General features: G+C 43.4%; 1 protein-coding gene across 1 annotated transcript in view; it reads left to right on the top strand.

Annotated features, from left to right (window-relative positions):
- The window catches only part of Fam184a (family with sequence similarity 184 member A), a 113116-nt gene that overhangs the window by 75003 nt on the left and 15778 nt on the right, over positions 1-22335 (top strand). Inside the window, exons 7-11 of the mRNA XM_032888489.1 lie at positions 592-753; positions 3141-3262; positions 3678-3828; positions 17788-18000; positions 20452-20605. Coding sequence (XP_032744380.1) covers positions 592-753; positions 3141-3262; positions 3678-3828; positions 17788-18000; positions 20452-20605 — 802 coding nt within the window. The remainder of the gene's footprint in view (positions 1-591; positions 754-3140; positions 3263-3677; positions 3829-17787; positions 18001-20451; positions 20606-22335) is intronic.

The raw sequence follows: 22335 nt of genomic DNA, 5'->3' as shown, positions 1-22335 counted from the left end.
CACTATAAATGGCTGTTATATATGACCATGTCAGTATCCTTTGACAATCAGAATGACAATTTGTATTTTTAACTTTCAGGACCAGTCATAACTGGCATGTGTCTAGGAGGCCAGCCATCTTGCATTGCCTTTCTTTAAATAGCACATTTAAAGACAGGACTCCCGCCTCCATGGTATTTATAAATGGTTCAAGCTTTTTTAAAATTTTAAAATAGTGAAAACATTATTTTTTATCATAGCATTTTCTTAGATTTTAATGATCTTTTAATCATGGATTTTTCCCTCAATTCAGTTCCTTTTCATATGTATTTTATTACCTGATATAACTAATGATTTTCTTTAAGCCAAGAGCCCGAGGGAAGGGATACCCATGTCCTTGTATTATGGTCCCGGAAAGTGGAAACTGTAGCCATGGAAGTCTAAAAGAAACCACGGATGGTAAAGAGTGTCGTGGCTAAGTGCTCCTTCCAGAATCATGGAGAAAGGATCCATTGAGTAAAGTAAAAAACGAGGAAACCATCTCAGAAACCATGGGAATGGCTCTGCTCTGCCTTTGTCCAGCCTATTAAAAAACACTCTGTTCACTCATAGATTGGCCGCCTCCAAGATCTAGTAAGGAAGAGCGAACAGGGTCTTGGCTCTGCCGAAGGACTCATTGCGAGTCTTCAGGATTCCCAGGAGAGGCTTCAGAGTGAGCTGGACCTGACCAAAGGCAGGCTAAAGGAGACCAAGGATGCCCTATTAAATGTTGAGGTAATTGCATGATGCTACTGTGATCTAAGTGTCTAAATATAAAAAATACAATTGGGCCACTTTACTTAAAGCCTCTGTGGGCGCCGCTATATAATTACTGTATTAGTTCCTTGGACTCCCATTAAAGAGTGATCCAAATGCCGTGATTTGAGCTCAACTGAAATGGCTCGTCTTGGCTAGATGTCTAAGACGAAGCTGCTGACAAGGACACCCTCTCTCCTATGTCTCTAGGAGGAAACTGTTTTCCTTTTCTGCAGCCTTTTGTAGCCCCAGAGATGGTTTTGCCTTTGGTTACAGCATTTCTGTCTCCGCCTGTCTCCTTATTATCAGCTCTTAAGTGTGCTGGTCATACTGGATTGGGGAGTCCGTTGCTCCCACACAGCCTCATGTCAATTAAACTGCATAAACTCTCGAGCAGTGAAACCGTGGGAGCACTGTTTCCAAAGAAGGTTGCATCCTGAGACACGCTGGGTCCACGGGCTGAGACGCAATTCAGTCCGGGATAGTTAGCATGTGCAAGTTCTTTTCCTGGCCGCAGCCGCAGCTTTCGTATCTAACAAACAGAGCTTCGCTGTGATGTACAGGTCTCAGGAGGCTCCCCCTCCCCTCCCCCACTCTTAGGAAGCAGAGCAAAGTTTCAGAGCCTCCAAAACTAGGAACACGGTAGACAATAGATGAGGGCTCTCCGTGTCCTCCCTCAGGGGTGATCTGGAATGTGGGCTTCAGTCATGCGGGACTGGTCTTGTGGGAATTCTGCATCCACCACTCACGACGTCACCTGGACAGAGCTGCATTTTTCTCCTTGACCCTTTAATAAGGCAGAGAGCAGGATAATAATACTTTTCATATCACAGTTATAAAAGTTAAAAGGGGCGAGCCGTGTACACTGTAGTGCTCAGCAATGTGAAATCACTCAGCTGGTGTCGCTTTTAGGAATAGTATTGATTTTTATATGTATAATGTATTTGCTGCACTTCCAGTGCTGTGTATTCATGGTTTACCTAGGGAATAATTGAGTGTATTTTAAAAACCAATTGCATTTTATTTTTGAAATCTGTGACAAAATAGATGGCTTTTGTTTACCTTTCAGTAGTGGCTATATGATACAACAGTGCTAATATGACAATAAGTTTGCATGCAATATACAGTACACTCTAGTAATATACATTATAGTTAATGTATGTGATGCCATACGCTGTCTACAACCTCAGTGGTAGCAGTTCTCCACATATCACCGAATGGAATGACTAAATCATATGGAAAGGTGTTTTTTTATACATTAGCAAAAGTGAAAGGAGGGAGGAAGGTATTTTAAACTGGCAAATCTAGTTTGTTGAAAGTTGCATGTGGCGTGCATGTGCGCATGCGTGCATGTGCGCATGCATGCATGTGCGCATGCATGCATGTGTGTCTTATGTCTGTATGGTACCTCACCTTGGTATGCACCCTATTCCTAGCTTTACTATATTTCATCCTGTAATTTTAGCCTCAGGGACATCTAATACATCTGTCCTCTGAGGCCAGCTGCATTCATGTGCACATGCTAACACAGAGATGTGCACACATACACATAATTAAAAATAAATCTCGATGCAGAATTCCCTTCAAATAAGAACTACTTCAAGTATATTTAAGTTGTTTAGTGTTACCTGTTCTAGAAGGATGGTTCCTAGAGTGTTGGGCGAGAGCAGGTGCCTGAGTTCAGTAGTAGTTAGCCAGGTCTGCATTGTCCTGTGGGAGTTTTAATACTGGATATAACTTTAAAACTGCTTTACCCTGTGCTGTCGGCCAGAGTGATCCCAAAAGGTTCATCATAGTGACCAAAGGCTAGCCCAGTGTCTGTTCCTGTTTTGCCAGGTGCTCTTAGGCACAACCCTCAGAGTGGTCCAAAGTTGGCGCTTTCGTCCAGATAGTCACCTCCAGCCACTGGATCCAGGAAATCGCTTGATTGATGCCAGTCTGCAAAGATTTCTCAGGGGCCATGTCATTATCGTAACACTAAGCGCATGGGCGTGTGGCTTCAAGTGACATAGAAAATCATCCACACAAATTTGTCATAATCCCTTTCACCATGCTGATGGTACACAGATGCGTTGGACAAGTAGCCTGATTTTAAACTAGAATATGAATTAATTGCAAGAACGTGGCAGTATGATGTATGTTTATGATTTAAAAAGCTTTAATAAATTAAATTCAAACTGTTTAGATAGCATAAGCTGTGCTTTAAAAAAAATATTAAGGAGAGAACATTTTCAAATACAGAACGTGTTCCTTGTATCTTGTTGAAATATCTTACTAATTCTCATAGCCAGCCTGTCAGCGGCTGCCATGCTGTTCTTCTGTCTTCGTTCATGGAGACCGTCTTCACTTGTCCTTCTGCTCCTCAGGCTGAGCTACAACAAGAACGGCAAGAGCACGAACAGACACTAGCCACCATGAAGGAAGAAGAGAAGCTGAGGGCGGACAGAATGGCCCATGACCTGGAGATCAAGTGGACTGAAAATCTTAGGTACGCAGTGCAGTCTCATTGTGGGGAGCGTTCTTGTGGGAACCTCCTAAAAAGATGGGCTAGCAGTGTTGTAAGTTAATTTTTCTCATGATTAAATGCAGAGAATTTAGAGTTCTTTTTTCCCCTGGCTTGAATTCAGATTCACTTTTTAAACTTAATTTTTTCTTTAATACAAAAAAGCAGAGAAGTAGCGTGAAATTAGAAGACTGGTTCGTTCTCATGCCTAAGTCTGCCCGTGGTAAAGTAGGGAGTGCTCTCGGTCAAGCGACCAGTTTCCTGTCAGTTGGCCCAGTGGCGCTCAGACTCACAGACCTGAGGATTAAATGGGCTTTTAGGAACCCCGTGAACCCCATAAAGGTCATCCCCTGAGGGAAACAACTCTCTTTACCAAGCAGATGCCTGTGATTTGTTATAGACAAGAGTGCTCCAAACTTCGCCAGGAGTTGAAGCTTCAACATGAAGAAGATAAGAAGTGTGCGATGTCTCAACTGTTGCAGCTGAAAGAGAGAGAGAAGAATGCGGCCCGGGATTCGTGGCAGAAGAAGGTGGAAGACCTCCTAAACCAGGTAGATAAGTCTGCTCCCGCAGTCGGCCATTCCTGTCCTTGGCCACTCTCCAGCTGGAGAAACACACGCCCTGCATGGTACCTCATTGTGTTTTGTTTTCCACAAGACACACTTAAAACATTCTAAATGTCTTAAGACCAGAAACATAGTCATACGAAACAGTACGCTAAGTAAATCAGTTGTGTATTCGATCCCAAATTCTGAGAAGGATTTGCAACTTTAACCTTTGATTCTTGAGCACAGCACATAGGCTTTGAATGGAAAAGTCAGCTGGTTTTTGAAAATGTAAAATCATCTGGTTTCTAACCCTTAGATGCCCTCTGGGCGGCAGAAGATGTTCAGTAGCAGTGTCCTGATTTTCTAAAACCGTTTGCCCAAGGGAGCAGTGTGTATCTGTTTCTCTTGTGGGTTTATGCCTTAAGTACTGAGACAGTACGGCGTAAACAAAATGTGGTAGTGCGTCTAGATCTGTATTATTTCCAGGACACTTACAACCGTCATTAAAATAATTTACACATTTCACTTACTTATTCAAACTTCATGGGCTTTCTGCACTCTCCTGGTTAAACCAGTAATTAACTAGATCCACCCATAGGCAGCACCAAGCAAGGTGATCCTGGTAGACTAGTGATTAAATAGACTGACTGTGTGCATCAGCAAGCAAGGGAAGATCCTGGTAGACTAGTGATTAAATAGACTGACTGTGTGCATCAGCAAACAAGGACAGAACTAAGGCATGGAGCAATTCCTAGGTTAGAGCTGAAAAACCTACAGATATCTTAGTCTTTTCTTTCTGTTTATGATTGTGAAGAATTTCAAAATAGAACTCAAAGTAGACTTCCTTTAAGCTAATTTTTACGTATGTAGAAACATGTATTGCCATTTCAGGAATGCTTGAGGCCTGCCTGTTTGTCTCTGGTTTCCATAATATATAATGGGGCTCTGAAAAAGAACAATGTATGCATGTGTGCATGTTCACGCACGTATGTGTGCATGTGTGTGCATGCATGTGTGCATGCGTGTGTGTGTGTGTGTGTGTGTGTGTGCAATCATTTGAAGCCTTTGGAACAAGAACAAGTAAACAACCTTGCAGAGGTTGGCACCACATTCGCACAGCTTACCAGTGGCCTTCTGTAGACCGATTTCAGATTCTTATTTGGGGACCTAAAGTGGACTTTTCCTTCTTTCACATTCTGCACCTAGCACAGGATAGCCCATTCAATTATGGATTAATATAGAAACCATCCCTAAAATCTCTGTGGTATTTTTTCAGCCAGGAAGTGTTGAACACAGACGTTTTAGGAACTGAGTTTGCACTGTAAAGAAATGTCACCGCTTTCCCCATTGTTTTTCCCTAAGTTTATTCTATTCTCTTTTTATTGTTCATGTGTGCGCTCCCATGTACACTGTGCATGTGTGGAGCTCAGAGGGCAGCTCGCAGGCCTCAGCTCTCTCCTTCCACCATGTCGATTCCAGGGATTGAACCCAGGATCAGACTTGGGGGCTGACACCATCTTTCCGGTTCTGTTCTTGTTTTTCTTGTCATCGCTCTTGCATTAAGCTGTCAGAGGTCCTCCTTGCTCTATTTTTTCTCTCCCCTCCTTCCTTTTTTTCTTCCTTACTTTTCTTCTTTGTTTCTCTTCAGTGTTTAGTCTTATTTTAATATTTCACTTACCCTACTTTATATCCCATGAACATATCTTATTTTAGTCCCTGTTGTTGTTGATGGTGGTGGTGGTGGTGGTGGTGATGCTACAGCGTCCCAGTATGTTGCCCAGGTTGATCTTGAACTCTGAGCTCAAGCTCTCTTTCTCCCTCAGACTCCCAAGTATTCAGACCTATGGTTGTGTGGCCAGTTTAAAGTGTTGGCCAGCACAGACTGTACTTTCTGGAATAGTGTACACATCACAATTTACAAACAAAGCAACTAGGTTCTAATTCAGCTGTAATATCCAGAAAGTTATAAAGAAAACACTTGACAATATTTTCTGTTTTTAATGCTAAAATTCTATCATTCATATATATATATATATATATATATATATATATATATCCATCTTAAGGTGGATTTTATTGTGGTTCATTTATCTATCTCCACTCAGAATATTAGCTGGGAAGTTAATAAAACTGATCCAACATAATTATAAGATGATAGGTTTATTGACTCACAGTGTTAAGGATTCCAACCCATACTTGTGCGGCCTCTGGTGTGGTTCCAGGATGTCAGTGGCTGAAAGCATGGTCCTACAGAAGACTTCAGGGACAGGAAGCAGGAAGGAAATGGGGAGGAGTTGGGGTCCCACAGTCTCCCCTTCAAGCACTTGTCCCCAGGGATGTAAAGCTATGTATGAGGCACATCTGTCAGAAGCTTTGCCACCTCCCAGTAGCAGCCCCCTAAGAGCCAAGTCTATCACATGGTTTTCAGAAGACATTTCCCATCTAAACCATTGCACGAGGTAAGTTCTATGTATCCCACATGCAAGGACGGGAAAAGAATAAAACAGACATTCCGTTTCCAGATGTGAGAAACAGGCAAGGAAGGAGACACCGTGAGATCTGAAGGCTTGCAAAGCACCTCCTTATCCCTCTGCCCTTCAAGTGCAGCTGCAGCTGAGTCCCAGCTTCCAGAGACAGCGAGACGCTGAGCTGGCCCTAAAACTTAGGAACTTCACCACCCCCACCCCCAGCTTTAGATGGAGTTGTTCTGGCTTGCTAACAGTGAGGCACAGGGTCACTGTACCACGAAGACAGATGATTCACTTTCAGGGACATTCTTCCCCTCTCCTCCTCCTCCTCCTCCTCCTCCTCCTCCTCCTCCTCCCTCCTCCTCCTCCTCCTCCCTCTTCTTCCTCCTCCTTCTTCCTCCTCCTCCTCCTCTTCCTTTTCCTCCTCCTCCTCTTCCTTTTCCTCCTCCTCCTCTTCCTTTTCCTCCTCCTCCCCCTCCTCCTCTTCCTCTTTCTCTTCCTTTTCCTTCTCCTCCTCTTCTTCCTCTTCCTCCTCCTCTTCCTTTCCTCCTCTTCCTTTCCTCCTCTTCCTTTTCTTCTTCCTTTTCTCCTCCTCCTCTTCTCCTCCTCCTTCTCCTTTTTCTCCTCTTATCCTTCTCCTTCTTCCTCTTCTCTTTCTTCCTCTTCCTCCTTTTCCTTTTCCTCCTCCTCTTCTTCCTCCTCCCTCCTCTTCCTTCTTCCTTCTCTTCCTCCTCCTCCTCCTTCTCCCTCCCCCTCTTCTTTTTGTTTTGTTTTATTTTCTTTGAGACAGGGTCACTATATAACTCTGGCTGCCCCAGAACTCTCTGTGTAGACCAGGCTAGCCTCAAATTCACAGAGATAAATATGCCTAACCGTGCTAGAATTAAATGCATGCCGCCATGCCCAGAGCCTTCCCTCTTCCTAAACAATGGTGCCCAGCTACTGCTGTAAGGATTCCTCAGCCCATGTTTGATGGTCAAGCTGATGTATTAAGCGGCCCTCGGGTATATTTTGGTATTGTCTTAAAAACCTGCTTTCTTATGTTTATACTATGGCTAGACTTGGGATTTTAAAAACTTGATATTCTAATTAGTTCTTATTTAACAATTGTATCTTTTAAGTTGTTTGTCTCTTTAAAACATTTTTTCTTTTTAGATTTTTTAAAATATGTATGTTTCGCTCAAATGTATGTCTGTGCAGCACATACATGCCTGGTGCTCGTAGAAGTAATAAGAGGGTATCAGATCCTCCTTAAAATGGAATTATGGGTAGGTGTGAGCAGACATGTGGATGCTGGGAATCAAACCCAGGTCGTCTATAAGAAAACCAAGTGTTCTTAACCACTGAGCCATCTGTACACCTCCGTTTCGCTCCTCCCATTCTACTGTGAGAGCCAACTCAGACCTTCAAAAATACTTGGGAGCCACTTAGCTCAATATCTAATTCCTTTTCTAAAATTCTATTTTCCGTAAGACTCGAGTACAGATATAACTGTCAGCAAAGGTCATGGCTTCTTTGTGGAAGGAGTGGCCATCATTCCTGTTTTCAGTGCTGGGACCTTTTCTACCTGAGACCTGCTCTGGGTGGCCTTACTGTCCATATTTCTATCAACCTTTTATTTCCCCAGCATTCCCTTAGTGTTTCCTAAAATGACTGACAGCTCTCTGCACCTGTCCACTTTTCTTTCTGAAAAGGCCCATCTATAGTAACCCAGGCTTGCCCAGTGCACAGCTCCATTCCAGCCTTGTCCTTACCACTTCCGGGATTCTGAATTCGAGCAGCTCCCTCACTCCTTGGGACCAGTAGTCCTGTCTTAGCATGGGCTGTACTGGTGGCCACAGATGAACATAAACGTTTCCCATGGCTCTGTGCTCTCACATAGTGGAAGGCGTTGAGGAAGCTCTGCATGGGTATTTTTATAAGGACAGTACCCAGTAATGAAAGTGTTGTCCCCATAACCTAACCCCTGCCCGAGGACTCACTTTCTAATGTCATCCCACTCAGTGGTGGGATGTCAACAGAGGAGTTGGTGAGCTGGGCTCCCAAACATCCAGTCCATAGCTTTTGAGGATCCCAGCATGCCTTGCGTTGTTCTGTATATAAGTGACCTGCAATGTCAAATCCACATGCGTGATATTTTCCACCATCCAGCTGTAGTAAACCATGTCCTAGAATATCTTAGTCATCCACCTTTTAAAAGTATGTTAATCGTTTTATGTGTATGAATATTTTTGCTTTGCATGTTTGTGTGTATACCCCATACGTGTGCTTGTGGGTGAGCATCAGATCCTCTGAACTTGGAATTACAGATGGTTGTAAACTACCATGTGAGTTTGGGGACTTGAACCTGGGTCCTCTGCAAAAGTAGCAAGGTGCTTTTAACTTCTGAGCTAGCTCCCTAGCCCCCTATCCAACCTCGTGACATTGGAGAACAACATTAGGGTCTCTAGAGTTCATGCTAGAAAAGAGAATTTAAAAGATATAAAATCACGTTGTTTTTTTTTTTTCGCTATAGTCCTGATTTCCAAGGATTATCTCGAGACAGTGGTAGTATAAAAAGGTCAAGGCAGTTTTGTGATTCTCACCTGCTCTTTGGGGAAACCTGTGCCCTACAGCCCTTCTTATGCAACACCGAGCAGTGAGGTTGCGGCTGTCTGAAGGACTTCAGAACAGCAATAGCCCATCTGTGCCTTTTGGTAACCGTCATATTTTACACTGGACTCAGGTCACATGGTCTAACCTGACGTATCCTGCACAGGTAAGTCAACAGACCCACAGACCCATCAGATGATTTTAGGATCGTCCAGTCCTATTAATATCCTAATTAAGACATAAGATCATTTATACCGTGTCTTGAATTTCTCCTCAGAACTGTTGTTGTGCGCATGCGATAATTAGTGTTCTGTGTTTCCCACTCCATTTTACTCCTCCTCTCTCTGGCTCAGTCAGTCTCTGAATGTCCCCTTTCTTCTGTGATCTCTCCTCATAGCGGCACTCTCTGGGTGAAGCTTTGCATAAGTCCATCAACAATGTAAGTGAGCGCACTTACAGTTTGTGCACAAGGCATGTTGCCCTTCTCGTTTTGCCTAACAACACTGCTTTGAAGCCTTAACTTACACAAAGCTAGACGCTGGCACACCGTGTAAGATTTCTTCTGCACACGGGTACTAAAAATATCTAACCTTCAACCGTTCGTTTATGTGTGTGTGCACACATCTACCATACTGTCTTGTTACGTGTATTCCATGATGAAGCTAAGCTACATTTTTCTTCTTATATTTAAAATTCATCATTTTACCATTAACCTTGAAAGCATAGTAATGTCCCTGAAAAATATTAACTAGTTGATTACCAGAAAATGGGAAATGTGTTTTCTTCAGTTAAAAATTTATTTTAAAAGAACATATAAATCGCTTCTCGGCCTTTTGGCTAAGATCAAGTGTAAAAGAACATATAAATAAACTTTACTTAAAAGGAATGAGTATTTGGGAAAGTTCATGGAATTTGAATATAAATTAAATATATTTTATATTTTAATGTCATAAGTTTTAATACATCTCTTTCCTATTAATTATGGCAAAAGAATTATGTTGGGCTTTTATGTAGACACACGTGCAGTAATTCAGCTTCAGAATTATCATTCATGTGTTTTTCTTTATCTTTGAAGAAAAATAGATTTATCTGCATATCAAGTTCCATAAATACCTTGTTCCTCTTTGTGAAATTACAGAGCTGAATGTCTCTGAATGTGTTCCTTGGCTCCTTGGTACCTCAGGGCAGAAGTCAGTCCGTTTCTTCTAGAAAAGGCCTCTGGCGATGTGAGCCTTTTCTCAGGGAGTAGAGGATGAAAATATTAAAGGTGGCCACTGCCTTGGCTGCTGTCCTGTGAAACATTCACTCAGTGGAGTGTCAGGCAGAGGATCAGCTATGTTCCTGTGTAACTACTTATAAGCAGAATGTAGCCTGCCCACGCTTTCCCAGTCAGATCAAAGTTTGAGTCTAGATATGTCCTGTGAAACCTTAATATTTTCATTTCCTACTACCTGAGCAAAGTCAACTCTCCTATCAAATAAGTAAATTAAAAAGTCAATATGATTAGCTTAATTTTCTTAATAGACGGCAGATATATTTATCTTAATTTTGATGAACAAGAAATGCTACATTTAAACATTCTTGTTAACATTAAAATCAAATAGCGTAGAGAAATAATTTTGACTTGATCATTTCAGTTTTTAGCTTATACAGAAAAATTTTTGATGTATTTGTTGATTGGGATAAGAACTCAAATTGAATGTGATTGTTGCCAAAATGAATTACATTGTATCTCAGAACATTTTGATGACATAACTTTTCCCCTTAGCGGTTAAAGGTATACTAGTTAAGTAAAAACTAGATCATCGACTTTCTAAAAGTACATTATTTCAAATGTCTATTTGTACCTGATGGGAACATCTTTATACATTCCCTAAGAAAAAAATTGCATTAAATATTATTAAATGATCCTTATTTATTTAACCCCCTGATGCGACATCATAGTTGTCCTTGGTCACCTTCCACCCTCATCTTGCATAGCCAACATGAATTGTTACCTTGCAGCACTGGGAAGGCAGGTGTTCCTCACCCACCATACTTGACCCAGCTTCCCACGTGAAAGTTCACACTTAGCTAGAGGTGGCTTCTCATAGGCCATCCTTAAAAACATCATGCAATAGCTAAAACATCTCTTCTTGCAGATGCTTCCCAGTCTGTTTTATTAAGATTGAGAAGATAACAGGGAACATAACTTATGCTCCTCTGGGAAAATTAAGAATTAAGAATTAGTGTAGAATCTTCCAAGAAGACCTTTCCTAGAATTGCCAAACAGAGTTTTCAGAGTGGCCATAATATTATGATCTGAAACATACTCTTCTTTTTAACATTATGTTTTTAACTGAAATATGATTTTATCGCTTTCCTTCTCCCTGGAGTCTTTAATAATAACAAATTAATATTCTTTAAAAAAAGTATTAAATGTGTCAGCACCAGTAATCTATAATTGTTCATGAAAATGTATGTAAGCCACTGACATCCTGATAAATTCTTCTTGTTGTTCTCGTTTAACCCTAATTCAGCAACTTCATCCTTTTTACAATTAAGCTGATGTGACTTCCAGTAGTCCTAGTTATGTGCTGGTGTTAAAAGAGAGGCCCATGTTTTAATCCCAGCAGAATCTGAACTGTGCTGACATTGAAGAAATGGAGAAAAGCAAGAACCAGGGACTGCCGTGGGAAGTTCCATTGCAAGCTCTAGGGAGGTCCTCTGCGCCTGTAATCAGAGCACTCAGGAGCAGAGGCGGAAGGATCAGGAGTGTGCGACAGCACCCTAGGATACAGGAAAACAACAATTTTAAAAATAGAAAAAAAAAACCCAGAAAATTCAGTATATGGTGGCCTATACCTACAAGTCCAGCCTAGGTAATATCAGACCCTGGCTCATAAACTACAGGAAAACAAAGCAAGAAAGAAAAAATGAGTCATGTATCTGAATACTGTGTATTTCTTATAAATGCCATTTTGGAGGGGAGGGAAAAAAAATAAAAGCATAAACTCCCTGTTCTCTCTAAAGGGAGAAAAATCACTTAACATCATCAAGTAAAGCCCAGGGTGCCTTCATCTGAGGAGACCACCCAAAGTGGGCTCTGAGTTCTCCTTCATCAACGCCTCAGGTCAGTCAGCGCACCTTCATGATCCCATACCACAGGTCATACCTCAGGTCAGTCAGCGCACCTTCATGGTCTCATACCACAGGTCATACCTCAGGTCAGTCAGGGCACCTTCATGATCTCATACCACAGGTCATACCTCAGGTCAGTCAGCACACCTTCATGATCTCATACCACAGGTCATACCTCAGGTCAGTCAGCGCACCTTCATGATCCCATACCACAGGTCATACCTCAGGTCAGTCAGTGCACCTTCATGGTCTCATACCACACAGGTCATACCTCAGGTCAGTCAGCGCACCTCCATGATCTCATACCACAGGTCATACCTCAGGTCAGTCAGGGCACCTTCATGGTCTCATACCACAGGTCATACCTCAGGTCAGTCAGGGCACCTTCATGGTCTCATACCACAGGTCATACCTCAGGTCAGTCAGGGCACCTTCATGGTCTCATACCACAGGTCATACCTCAGGTCAGTCAGGGCACCTCACGTCAGTCAGGGCACCTTCTTGGTCTCACACCATACAGGTCATACCTCAGGTCAGTCAGGGCACCTTCATGGTCTCATACCACACAGGTCATACCTCAGGTCAGTCAGGGCACCTTCATGGTCTCATACCACAGGTCATACCTCAGGTCAGTCAGGGCACCTTCATGGTCTCATACCACACAGGTCATACCTCAGGTCAGTCAGGGCACCTTCATGGTCTCATACCACAGGTCATACCTCAGGTCAGTCAGCGCACCTTCATGATCTCATATCACAGTGGTGTTTCCCCCCCACACACACACTTGGGATATGCGTTCCCCATCAGTGACTTCAAGCATTAAAGACTGAGGTTTTTTAAAAATGTGCCCAGAGTCCTAGGACATAAATCACCATTTTATTAGATACATCATCTATGTTTGGTGAAAACTATCAGGTTATACTTGGTATACTTCTTTATAAATCAAGCAAAACGAAATATGTTATTCTATCACGACATACTGAACTACATCTCCGGCCTGAGTCTCTCCACCTGATGCACTCCAGAGTGTGTGCTGTATACAATACACACTTACTTCGGTAATTAGAGACAAACTTGTCCATCAGCCTGGACCCAGTTCTAATGTGCAGAACCAGAATCTCAGAGGGTCAGGATACAGCTAGATTCAAGGGTCATTTTCTATCCCTTCGGGATAGATTGTATACTTGTGTGCTCTTTATCTCTGGAAATAAGGCTAAAGAAGGAGGGGATTTTAAAAAAAAAAAAAAAAACCTCAACATCACATTAAAAAGGTTTGTCGTGCCTGGTATCCTGTCACATCTGCCACACATCAGCCACCTTAGATTTGAACTACTGGATTTACGTTTAGAGTTAATAGCACAATCTAAATATATGAGATACTAATAAGCTACTAAACAACTAGATTCGTTCTAGTATTTGTGTTGGACAGCGTCCCCGTGTACATGGTAAAGACCCAGGGCACGTGTGAAGGGCTCCACAGAGAGACAAAGCTTCCTCCTGTGAAATAAATCCCATATTTTAATGTGTTTCTCTCTGACATTTCTACAAAATTCTGTCTTTAACATCATATTTTCTAAAAGAGAGTCAAATTTTCCTTTTCAAACGCGATTGTCAAGTGGTAGAGACCAGAGAATGGCAATTGCTGTCAGCACCGTTTAATTTTTTAAATTGTTTACAAAATATAGAACACATCACTTAACTACACCTACATCGACTGGTAAGAATTTTTAACATAAAGATTAAGCTTTCTGAGATAAAAATTCTCGTGTCTCTTTAAAATAGGGCTGGCAAGATGGCTTAGCAGCTAAGATTACTGGCTGGTTTTTCCAGAGGACCTGTGCTCGATTCCCAGCACCCACAAGGCAGTTCACAACCCCCTGTAACCCTAGTTACAGGAGACGCTTCTGACCTCTTCATCCCTGCATGCATGTGGTGTGCGTAGCCCTCACAAGCAGGCAAACGCCCCATACACATAGAAATAAATAAACGTCTTTACAAAGTCAGTAGACAAACTGTTCAAAATCGATAACACACAAAGACGCAAATACCATGCGGGACTTACTTTGAGTGTGACATACCAACCAGAGCAACTGCCGTTTCCCGTTCACTGTTCAATAAGTAGCTTTGTAATGTGCTCACCTCTCTAACAATGTCATCGGTCAAGGTTATCCAAACATTTAATGCAGACCCCATCCTCGTTATATTTCATTTTGAATTAAAGCTGCTCGATATTATTACGCAGTTTATATCCACATCCGGATGTCTAAATAATTTCTGTAAAACGTTAGCTCATTTCACACTGCCTTAAAACATCGGTTTCTAGCACCCCGCTTGACGCACTACCTGTCCAGTCTAATGGTATGCAAGTGTCCCACAGAATAAAGGCCGGTTTCCTGACCGCCGCCTTGCCAATACGTTTTTGCAGTGCTGCATTGCATGATAAGGCTTTCTGCATACCGTTCATGTTGCTGCATTGAACATGAATCCTTCAGTGTTTGTGCTTCCGATATTAAGGATACTGGATAAGTATATTTGACTACTAACTTGCATGTGTCTGTCTGCACTTAACACCTATTCCTTTCTAGAGTGTGTTTATTCAGATATTAACCATACATTCTAGGTTGGAAAATAACTTTTTGGAGTTCTTTTAAGGTAAAGTATATTAGAGTGCACAGTGCTTAAGCCGGAGAAAGTTTAAACCGCTTATATTTAAATGTATGATATACGTGGCAATTCTTTTTATATTAAAGTTATTTCCTTCCTCGTAAGTTTCACCTTTATTTTGTCTTTTTTTTTTTTTCCGGAGCTGAGTACCGAACCCAGGGCCTTGCGCTTGCTAGGCAAGCACTCTACCACTGAGCTAAATCCCCAACCCCAAGTTTCACCTTTAAATAGTGCCAGTCTAAGTCAGTCTGTAATCAGATGAATAGAATTTGTTGCAGTGTGGTCCAGCTAACACAATGGGAGATGTATGGAGGCAGTGAACGTTTAAAGCACGTATCACAAAGATATAAAATACGTGTAAGGCAGTGGTTGGCTTTTTACTAGCCTAAGCCTTTAGAGCTGTGCTTCTCAGCCTGTGGCTAGTGACCCATTTGGGGGTCACGTATCACATTATGACCCATAACAGTGGCAAAACTACAGTTACGAAGTATGAACAACAATAATCTTATATTTAGGGGGGTCACCATAGCATGAAGAACTGTATTAAAGGGTCACAGCAGGAGGAAGGTTAAGAACAACGGGTTAAGAGGATCAGATCTGGGGTCCTGGGAGCCCGAACAGTTACCAAAGCGAAACTTCATGCCTATTCTCGCTGGATGAATACAGGCCGTGCCAGGGCCTGGAGAGGAGAAGGCTAGTTCAGTTTTAGTTCCAACTAAAGGAACTTACAGTGCCAAGGAAGAGCTTCGAGAATGTCAGTTAGGGTCGCACATGTGACACACGCTGTCCCTGGCTTTCCCATTCTAGCAAGTTAACACCATGGAAACACATGGCCGTCACCGTGAGGTCCATCGTGACGCTGAGACTCTACCTGTACGAGGCCTTTTCTCTTGCAAGCCCCCACTGGTTGGACAGAGGAGGACTCTGTTCATGTTCACTGCAATTACGCTTCATGCCTCGCCCTGTCTTTCTGGGCTTTCCTTAGTAGCCATTTCATCCTGGCGAGCCTTTCATAAAATTCCGAGTACATAAACCGTAATCCTAGTTCACTGCATGGCCTTACCTGTTGCTATGGTTTTTTTTCATCCATAATGTGGTGGCTCACATCCATAATCTCTGAACTCCGATGGATTGCTATAAATCCCAGGCTAGCCCACGCTGGGCTGCAGAGCGAGACCCTGTCTCCTCGGACTTTTAAGGAGTTGAATTACCTGGAGTCAAAGACCTGTGGTTCCTCCTTTAGCCCCCAAGTCTGTAAAACCTCTGAAACATGCCATTGTATACAAATTAATAATTCATAAAATTTCAACAGTCAAAACGGCTTCTTTGGAAATAGACAATGAGAGATGAGCATCTATGCCAGTTGTGTCCTTCCTCACCAGAGCTTGGCTCTTTCCATGACGGCATGTGCTGACTCTCTTATTAACTTTGTGCCCAACCCTTCCTGTAGCTAATATTTCAGCCAAGCTCACGCCACAGACTTATCCCTGCTGTTTTTAGCTTTCTTTGTTTGCTAGGGAGTAGCTCGTCCCTCTTGCCGTCCTTTGAATCCCTGGTGAGGCCTTGGTCTTGCTTTCTCAGGAGCTTTCTTTGTAAAACATGCTGCGTAGCCCGTTCCTGCCACCAATCCATCAAAGAAAAGTTGTTGCCAATAAACTGAAAGGGCTCCTGCTCACTGTAGAGGACCCTTTTCTGTCAGCTTTGGAGGCCACAGACACGGTTTTACTTTGGTAGGAGTGGATGGTGTCTGAGGTTCTTTCCAAGGCATATTTCATTTTTTATCTGGACTTTAAGTTCCTCTTCTCTTCAGACTTCTAGAGTAAGACTGACTTGCACCATTTCAGGTTAGACTAACCTGTGGATGTAAGCAGAAATAGGTAAAATTGAACAGTATTTATAAGTACATAATACACACACCACTTATGCTCACATGCTTTTTGTGCTTTGAAAAGACTTCATTTGAGTTAAAACAGCCAGAGGTGATGCCTGACATACTAAGGCTGATAGTTTGGGCTCTCACTTCCCAGTTTGTCCCCTTCTTCCAGAGGCCCTAGGTTTGGCACGCAGCATTCATGCCTGGTAGCTTTAGCTGCCTAGAATCTCAGCTCCAGGCGATAGGATATGATGGCCTCTTCTGGCTTCTGTGGGCACAATCACAAGTGTGTCTATATATGCATACACAAACACAGTCACACATCAAATAGATAGTAAGAACCTGACATCTCTCAAGAGAACAGGCCTTCCGTCCTTACATAATCGTGACTAACAGTTATTGTGTGGTTTCTTATATGCCAGAAGCTGCCCTGAGTGCAGGCCTATGGTATGGAATGCCCCAGCCACACACAGTGGTGAGGTACAGACACTAGTATAGGAAGCGGCCTTCAGCCGGAACTCACAGTCCTAATAATCGCACTTATGGCCTCACAGAGAAGCCATTTAAGCTTTAGTTAATCTCCTCAGAGCAGTTTACCTTACAGTGGTGTTAGTTGCCTCCTGTTCGTGTTCTCGTTATAAACAGTATATGTATTGCATATCATTGCAGCATAATATATATGTGCATAATTGTATAAGCATGATAATTAGAACATTTTCAAGATAATTTCTGAAGACAGACTTAAACTGGTGATAACTCGAGATCAGACTTTTGGGCTGCTGAAGACGGCTCAACTTAGAAAGTGCTTCAGTCAAGCCTGCCGACCTGAGTTCAGTTCCTGTAGCACACATAAAGGGAGAGGGAGAGGGCCGACTCCATGCTGCTTCCCTTTGACCTACACACGCACACACCACACACCACACACCACACGCACACACCACACACCACACACCACACGCACACACCACACACACACCACACCACATACCACACACACCATACCACACACCACCACACACCACATGCACACACACCACACACATACCACACACCACACATATACTACACACACCACACACATACCACACACCACACGCACACACGCACACCCAGTAGCAGACGCATCTTCGAGTTGGGTTTTTCCTTGTAGAACATTTTGCCCCGTTGCCCTGCTCTTCCCCTTGGGCCAGCGGTGCGTGAAGCACGCCTTGCGTTTAGTCTCTGTTGTATGTGTCTCTGGTGTAGATCTCCCTGCTCAAGCAGAACCTGGAGCTGCAGCTTTGCCAGTCGCAGACGTCTCTGCAGCAGCTGCAGGCGCAGTTCACACAAGAGCGCCAGCGGCTCACACAGGAGCTGGAGGAGCTGGAGGAGCAGCATCAGCAGAGGCACAAGTCCCTCAAAGAAGCACACGTCCTCGCGTTCCAGACCATGGAGGAAGAGAAGGAGAAGGAGCAGAGGGTAAGGTTCCTGGGAAATGTGTTCGAAGACCGTCCAGATTGATGATAGTTAGCCTTAGAGTCCATTTTTAACAGTCTGTGTTCCACATGCAGCACAATGGCAGCCTAACATTTGAAAATGAAATAGGAGCCCCCATCCTCTCTGTCTCTGTCTTTCTTTTTTTTTTTTTTTTTGTTCTTTTTTTCGGAGCTGGGGACCGAACCCAGGGCCTTGCGCTTCCTAGGCAAGCGCTCTAACCACTGAGCTAAATCCCCAACCCCTGTCTCTGTCTTTCTTTAAAACATTATACATTTTTTTATTAAGCTGTTCTCCAGGGTGTGGCCTCCTGTAGGGTGTCACAGTGCTTAAACACACACACACTAATTGCACATAGCAGCAGATAACATTAGAATAGAGCTAACATTCTGTGCGTCTGTCATAATGCCAAGCTGAGCACATCTTTGGCTCCTTAGCAGGTAACAGCTGTCACTGTCCTATTCATAGTTTATTATTGTTGTAATAATTTCATCCAAAATTTTCGAGACAGAGACTCGTGTGCCCAGGCCAGCCTTGAACTCACTCTGTAGTCCAGGTTCCATTTGAACCCCTGATCCTCTTTCCTCAGTGTTTGGATTACAGATGTGTGTCACCACACTCAGATTTTTATCAAATTCTAAATTTGTTTTTTCTCTGAGCCCACAAAAAAGAAGGAGGAGGAGGAGGAGGAGAAATGGGCCCCAGTTATGATTGTTTTAATCTTGTATTTTTCCCTTAAATTCTTTTTTCTCTACATACAAGGAATATTCATGATGTAATAAATTAGATATATTTTAAAATATCATTTCCTTATACTATGATCCCAAAGCTAATATGAAAAATTATAACTGTTATACCTTAAAAGGGATTTAAACCAAGTGAATATCTTACTGTATCATTATCATAGTCTTCAGTTTTTACTTTGTGTGTGTGTGTGCATGTGTGTGTGTGTGAGAGAGAGAGAGAGAGAAAGAGAGAGAGAGAGAGAGAGAGAGAGAGAGAGAGAGAGAGAGAGCGCACATAAGTACTTGCGCATGTGTATGTAGAGACCAGATGTTAATACCGGTTTCTTCCTCTCCTGCTCCCTTGGTTTGCTTGGTTTTGTTTTAATGAGATATGCAGTGCCCCTCACTGAGCCCGAAGCTCACTGACGACTGATCTGGTCTGTGAGTTCCAGGGTTCTTCCTGCTCCCTCCTCCCAGTGCTGTGATCACAGGTCTGCCTTCTTCCTGCCCCCTCCTCCTCCCAGTGCTGTGATCACAGGTCTGCCTTCTTCCTGCCCCCTCCTCCTCCCAGTGCTGTGATCACAGGTCTGCCTTCTTCCTGCCTCCTCCTCCCAGTGCTGTGATCACAGGTCTGCCTTCTTCCTGCCCCCTCCTCCCAGTGCTGTGATCACAGGTCTGCCTTCTTCCTGCCCCCTCCTCCCAGTGCTGTGATCACAGGTCTGCCTGTCTGTCACAGGGATGCTGGTGATCTAAGTGCAGGCCCTGGGCTAAAGAGATGGCTCAGTGGGTAAAACGTTTGCCACTCCACTCTAAGGACCAGAGTTCACATCCTTGGTACCCATGTACAGCCATGCACAAGAGTTTGCATCTATAATCCCAGTGTCCGTATGGTGGGATAGAAGGTGGGGACAGGAGATAGCCCAGAAGCTCACAGGCTAGCTAGTCTGCTGTGGCAAAACAAGTAACTGCGAAGATGGATGGCGAAGACCGACATCGTATGCTGTCTAAGTACCCCCCGCAACACACATGGAGAACACGCCGTGTACATCCGCAATATACACATGCTTATATATGAGCACATACTCACAAATAAATAAATCAACAAGCCCAGGTCCTTGGGCTTGTACAGCAAGACTTAGGCTCACTGAACCGTTTCCCACATCCCATTTTATTATAGTCTATGCTAGAATCTCCATATCTCCAGATAGCGATTGCCTTGCTTAATTTTTCTCCAGAGTGGGGTATTTGCATTTCACAGGAAATGCTATGGGAGATTTGACTGCAGTGATGTTTCAGAAGCCCTCACTGTGCTCAGGCAAATCTAACTAAGGAGTAGGCTCTGTGCTCTTTCTCAGTCACACCCTCCTCTCCTGTCTGTGTGCACAGGATTTTTTTTTCCCTTAGTTTTCAGTAACTTGTATTCTTAACAACTTTAGAAAATGATTTCATTTGAAAACAGCCTGAAGCTAAAAGTCTGTATTGTCTGTATTCCGATTTCAACAAAATGTGTCGAGCCAAAGGGATTTCATAATTAATTGTTTTCTACGGAATTGACGCGCTGAATTCGCTCTCCATCACGTCACTTTATATCTTGATTTTTATGAGAATGAACTGACTGTGGCAGCTAACACTTCTGACCTCCAGCCTCGGAAACTGTCTTGTACTCCGTTTGCTGTATTCGCGCATAGTAATGTAATGGCTCTCCCTGTAGGCTCTGGAGACTCACCTGCAGCAGAAACATTCCGCCGAGCTGCAGTCACTGAAAGATGCACACCGAGAGTCCATGGAGGGCTTCCGCGTGGAGATGGAGCAGGAACTTCAGACGCTCCGGTTCGAATTAGAAGATGAAGGAAAAGCTATGCTTGGTATTGTGGACAGGATCAGACTCCTGCCGTACTTATTTGTATGTTCCTCCATTGTGAATGTCAAAGTGTCACGTTGTCTGTTTAAAGCTTAGAACATTAAGATGATGGTCTAAGCGAGCCACGGGCTTTACTCGACGCTACTGTGTGAGGGGGCAGGCAAAGTTCACTAGAGTGCGTCAGAGGATGCCCGTAAATGCTTGTCTGTCTTCATGGAACTAAATGGAGGCAGGACACTTAGGGAGCCCAGAAATTAGCCACGGGCCAGCAGCCCCCAAACCCAGTTCATACACCTATGCGTGCACCCCACAGTGCATCCCCACCTCTTCCCTCACACATGTGCCCACACCCATGTACCCATGCCGTCACACACATATCCACGCACACGCTCACAAGGGCACCCCGAGTTGCCGTTTTGCAGTCTACAACCATTGTACGAATGACTCATTTCCCTCGCATCCCAGGATTGGACATTGTGACCGTACGTCAGGTGTACTGATAGGAGTGTCATAACATCTCATCACAGTTCTACCCTACATTTCCTTAGTGGATAGGGACGTTGGTATTTTCCTGTTCTCATCAGCCTCACATCTTCCTTTTGGGAATCTTCATTGTTGATGCTGGGTTCCAGACACCAGTCTTGTTTCAGCATCCGTTGGGTCTGGTTACCCTATTGCTCCCAGGAGAATACTCTTCCTGAGTTCACCACCGCCTTGAGCTCTCATCTCATCTGGCAGCTTGGCCTTTTGGGTTTTCCTGCTCTTGGGCTCCATGTTACTATGTTCTCTCACTGTAATGATGTTTTTTATCTGTACCCTTTACGTTCCTGGGCCAGACCTGGTTCGTGTGTATCCATTGCACACTTTTTTTCTTGTAGTTCAGTTTTTCTTTTGCCTTTTCCTTTTTCTACCACCACAGATGTAGTTGTCGCCTCTGTGCTGGGGACTTCGAATGCGTGTTTCTGGATCAAGCTTCTTGGGTTCTCGTGCATTAAATTAGTGTTTGTTGCTACACGTTGAGACATGATTTTTAACTAAATCTTAAAATAAAATCTTATCATCTCCCCATTGTCCAAAGTCCATGCCTATCCCCACACTTCGTCTCTGATTAGCAGTGTCAACTTACTGAGTTGTCAAAACTGGGGAAATGAGAGCAACCGTTTTCTTTTAGACCACATTCTGCCTGTCAATTCTTCAATCCTTTTTGCGCCGGTTTCCTCTGGTTCAGTCCTTCCGTCATACTTACATCAAGGCCGTATGATTTCTTTGTTTTTTACTTTGATTCCATGTGATTTCGTTTTCTGTTTATATTTGTTTTATGTGCATGAGTGTTTTGCTCATATATGTCTGTGCAGTACATGCATGCTTGGTGCCCTCGGAGGTCATAATAGGATGTCGAATCCCCTAGAATTGGAGTTCCAGACAATTGTGATCTGCCGCCACGTGAGTGCTGGGAATCACGCCTTGGCTCTCTGCAGGAACACGTGCTCTTAACCCCTGAGCCATCTCTCTGGGAATATATATATATTTGAAAGATTGTGATCATAACCTTCCTCCTGACTTGCCTTCTCACAGCCGTCAGAGGAAACTTTGAAATGTTCATACCTTGCACGAGACTTCCTTCTCTAAGTCCATGGTTCCTCATGACAGTATCTGGCAAGTTTCTCTACTAAAGAAGCCCTTAACACCGTGATGGTCTCTATGACCCACCCCAGTCACCGACTCCCAGAAACT

This window comes from Rattus rattus, chromosome 18, assembly GCF_011064425.1.
Source record: "Rattus rattus isolate New Zealand chromosome 18, Rrattus_CSIRO_v1, whole genome shotgun sequence".
Classification (NCBI taxonomy): domain Eukaryota; kingdom Metazoa; phylum Chordata; class Mammalia; order Rodentia; family Muridae; genus Rattus; species Rattus rattus.
This window is presented reverse-complemented; position numbering and strand designations above follow the sequence as displayed.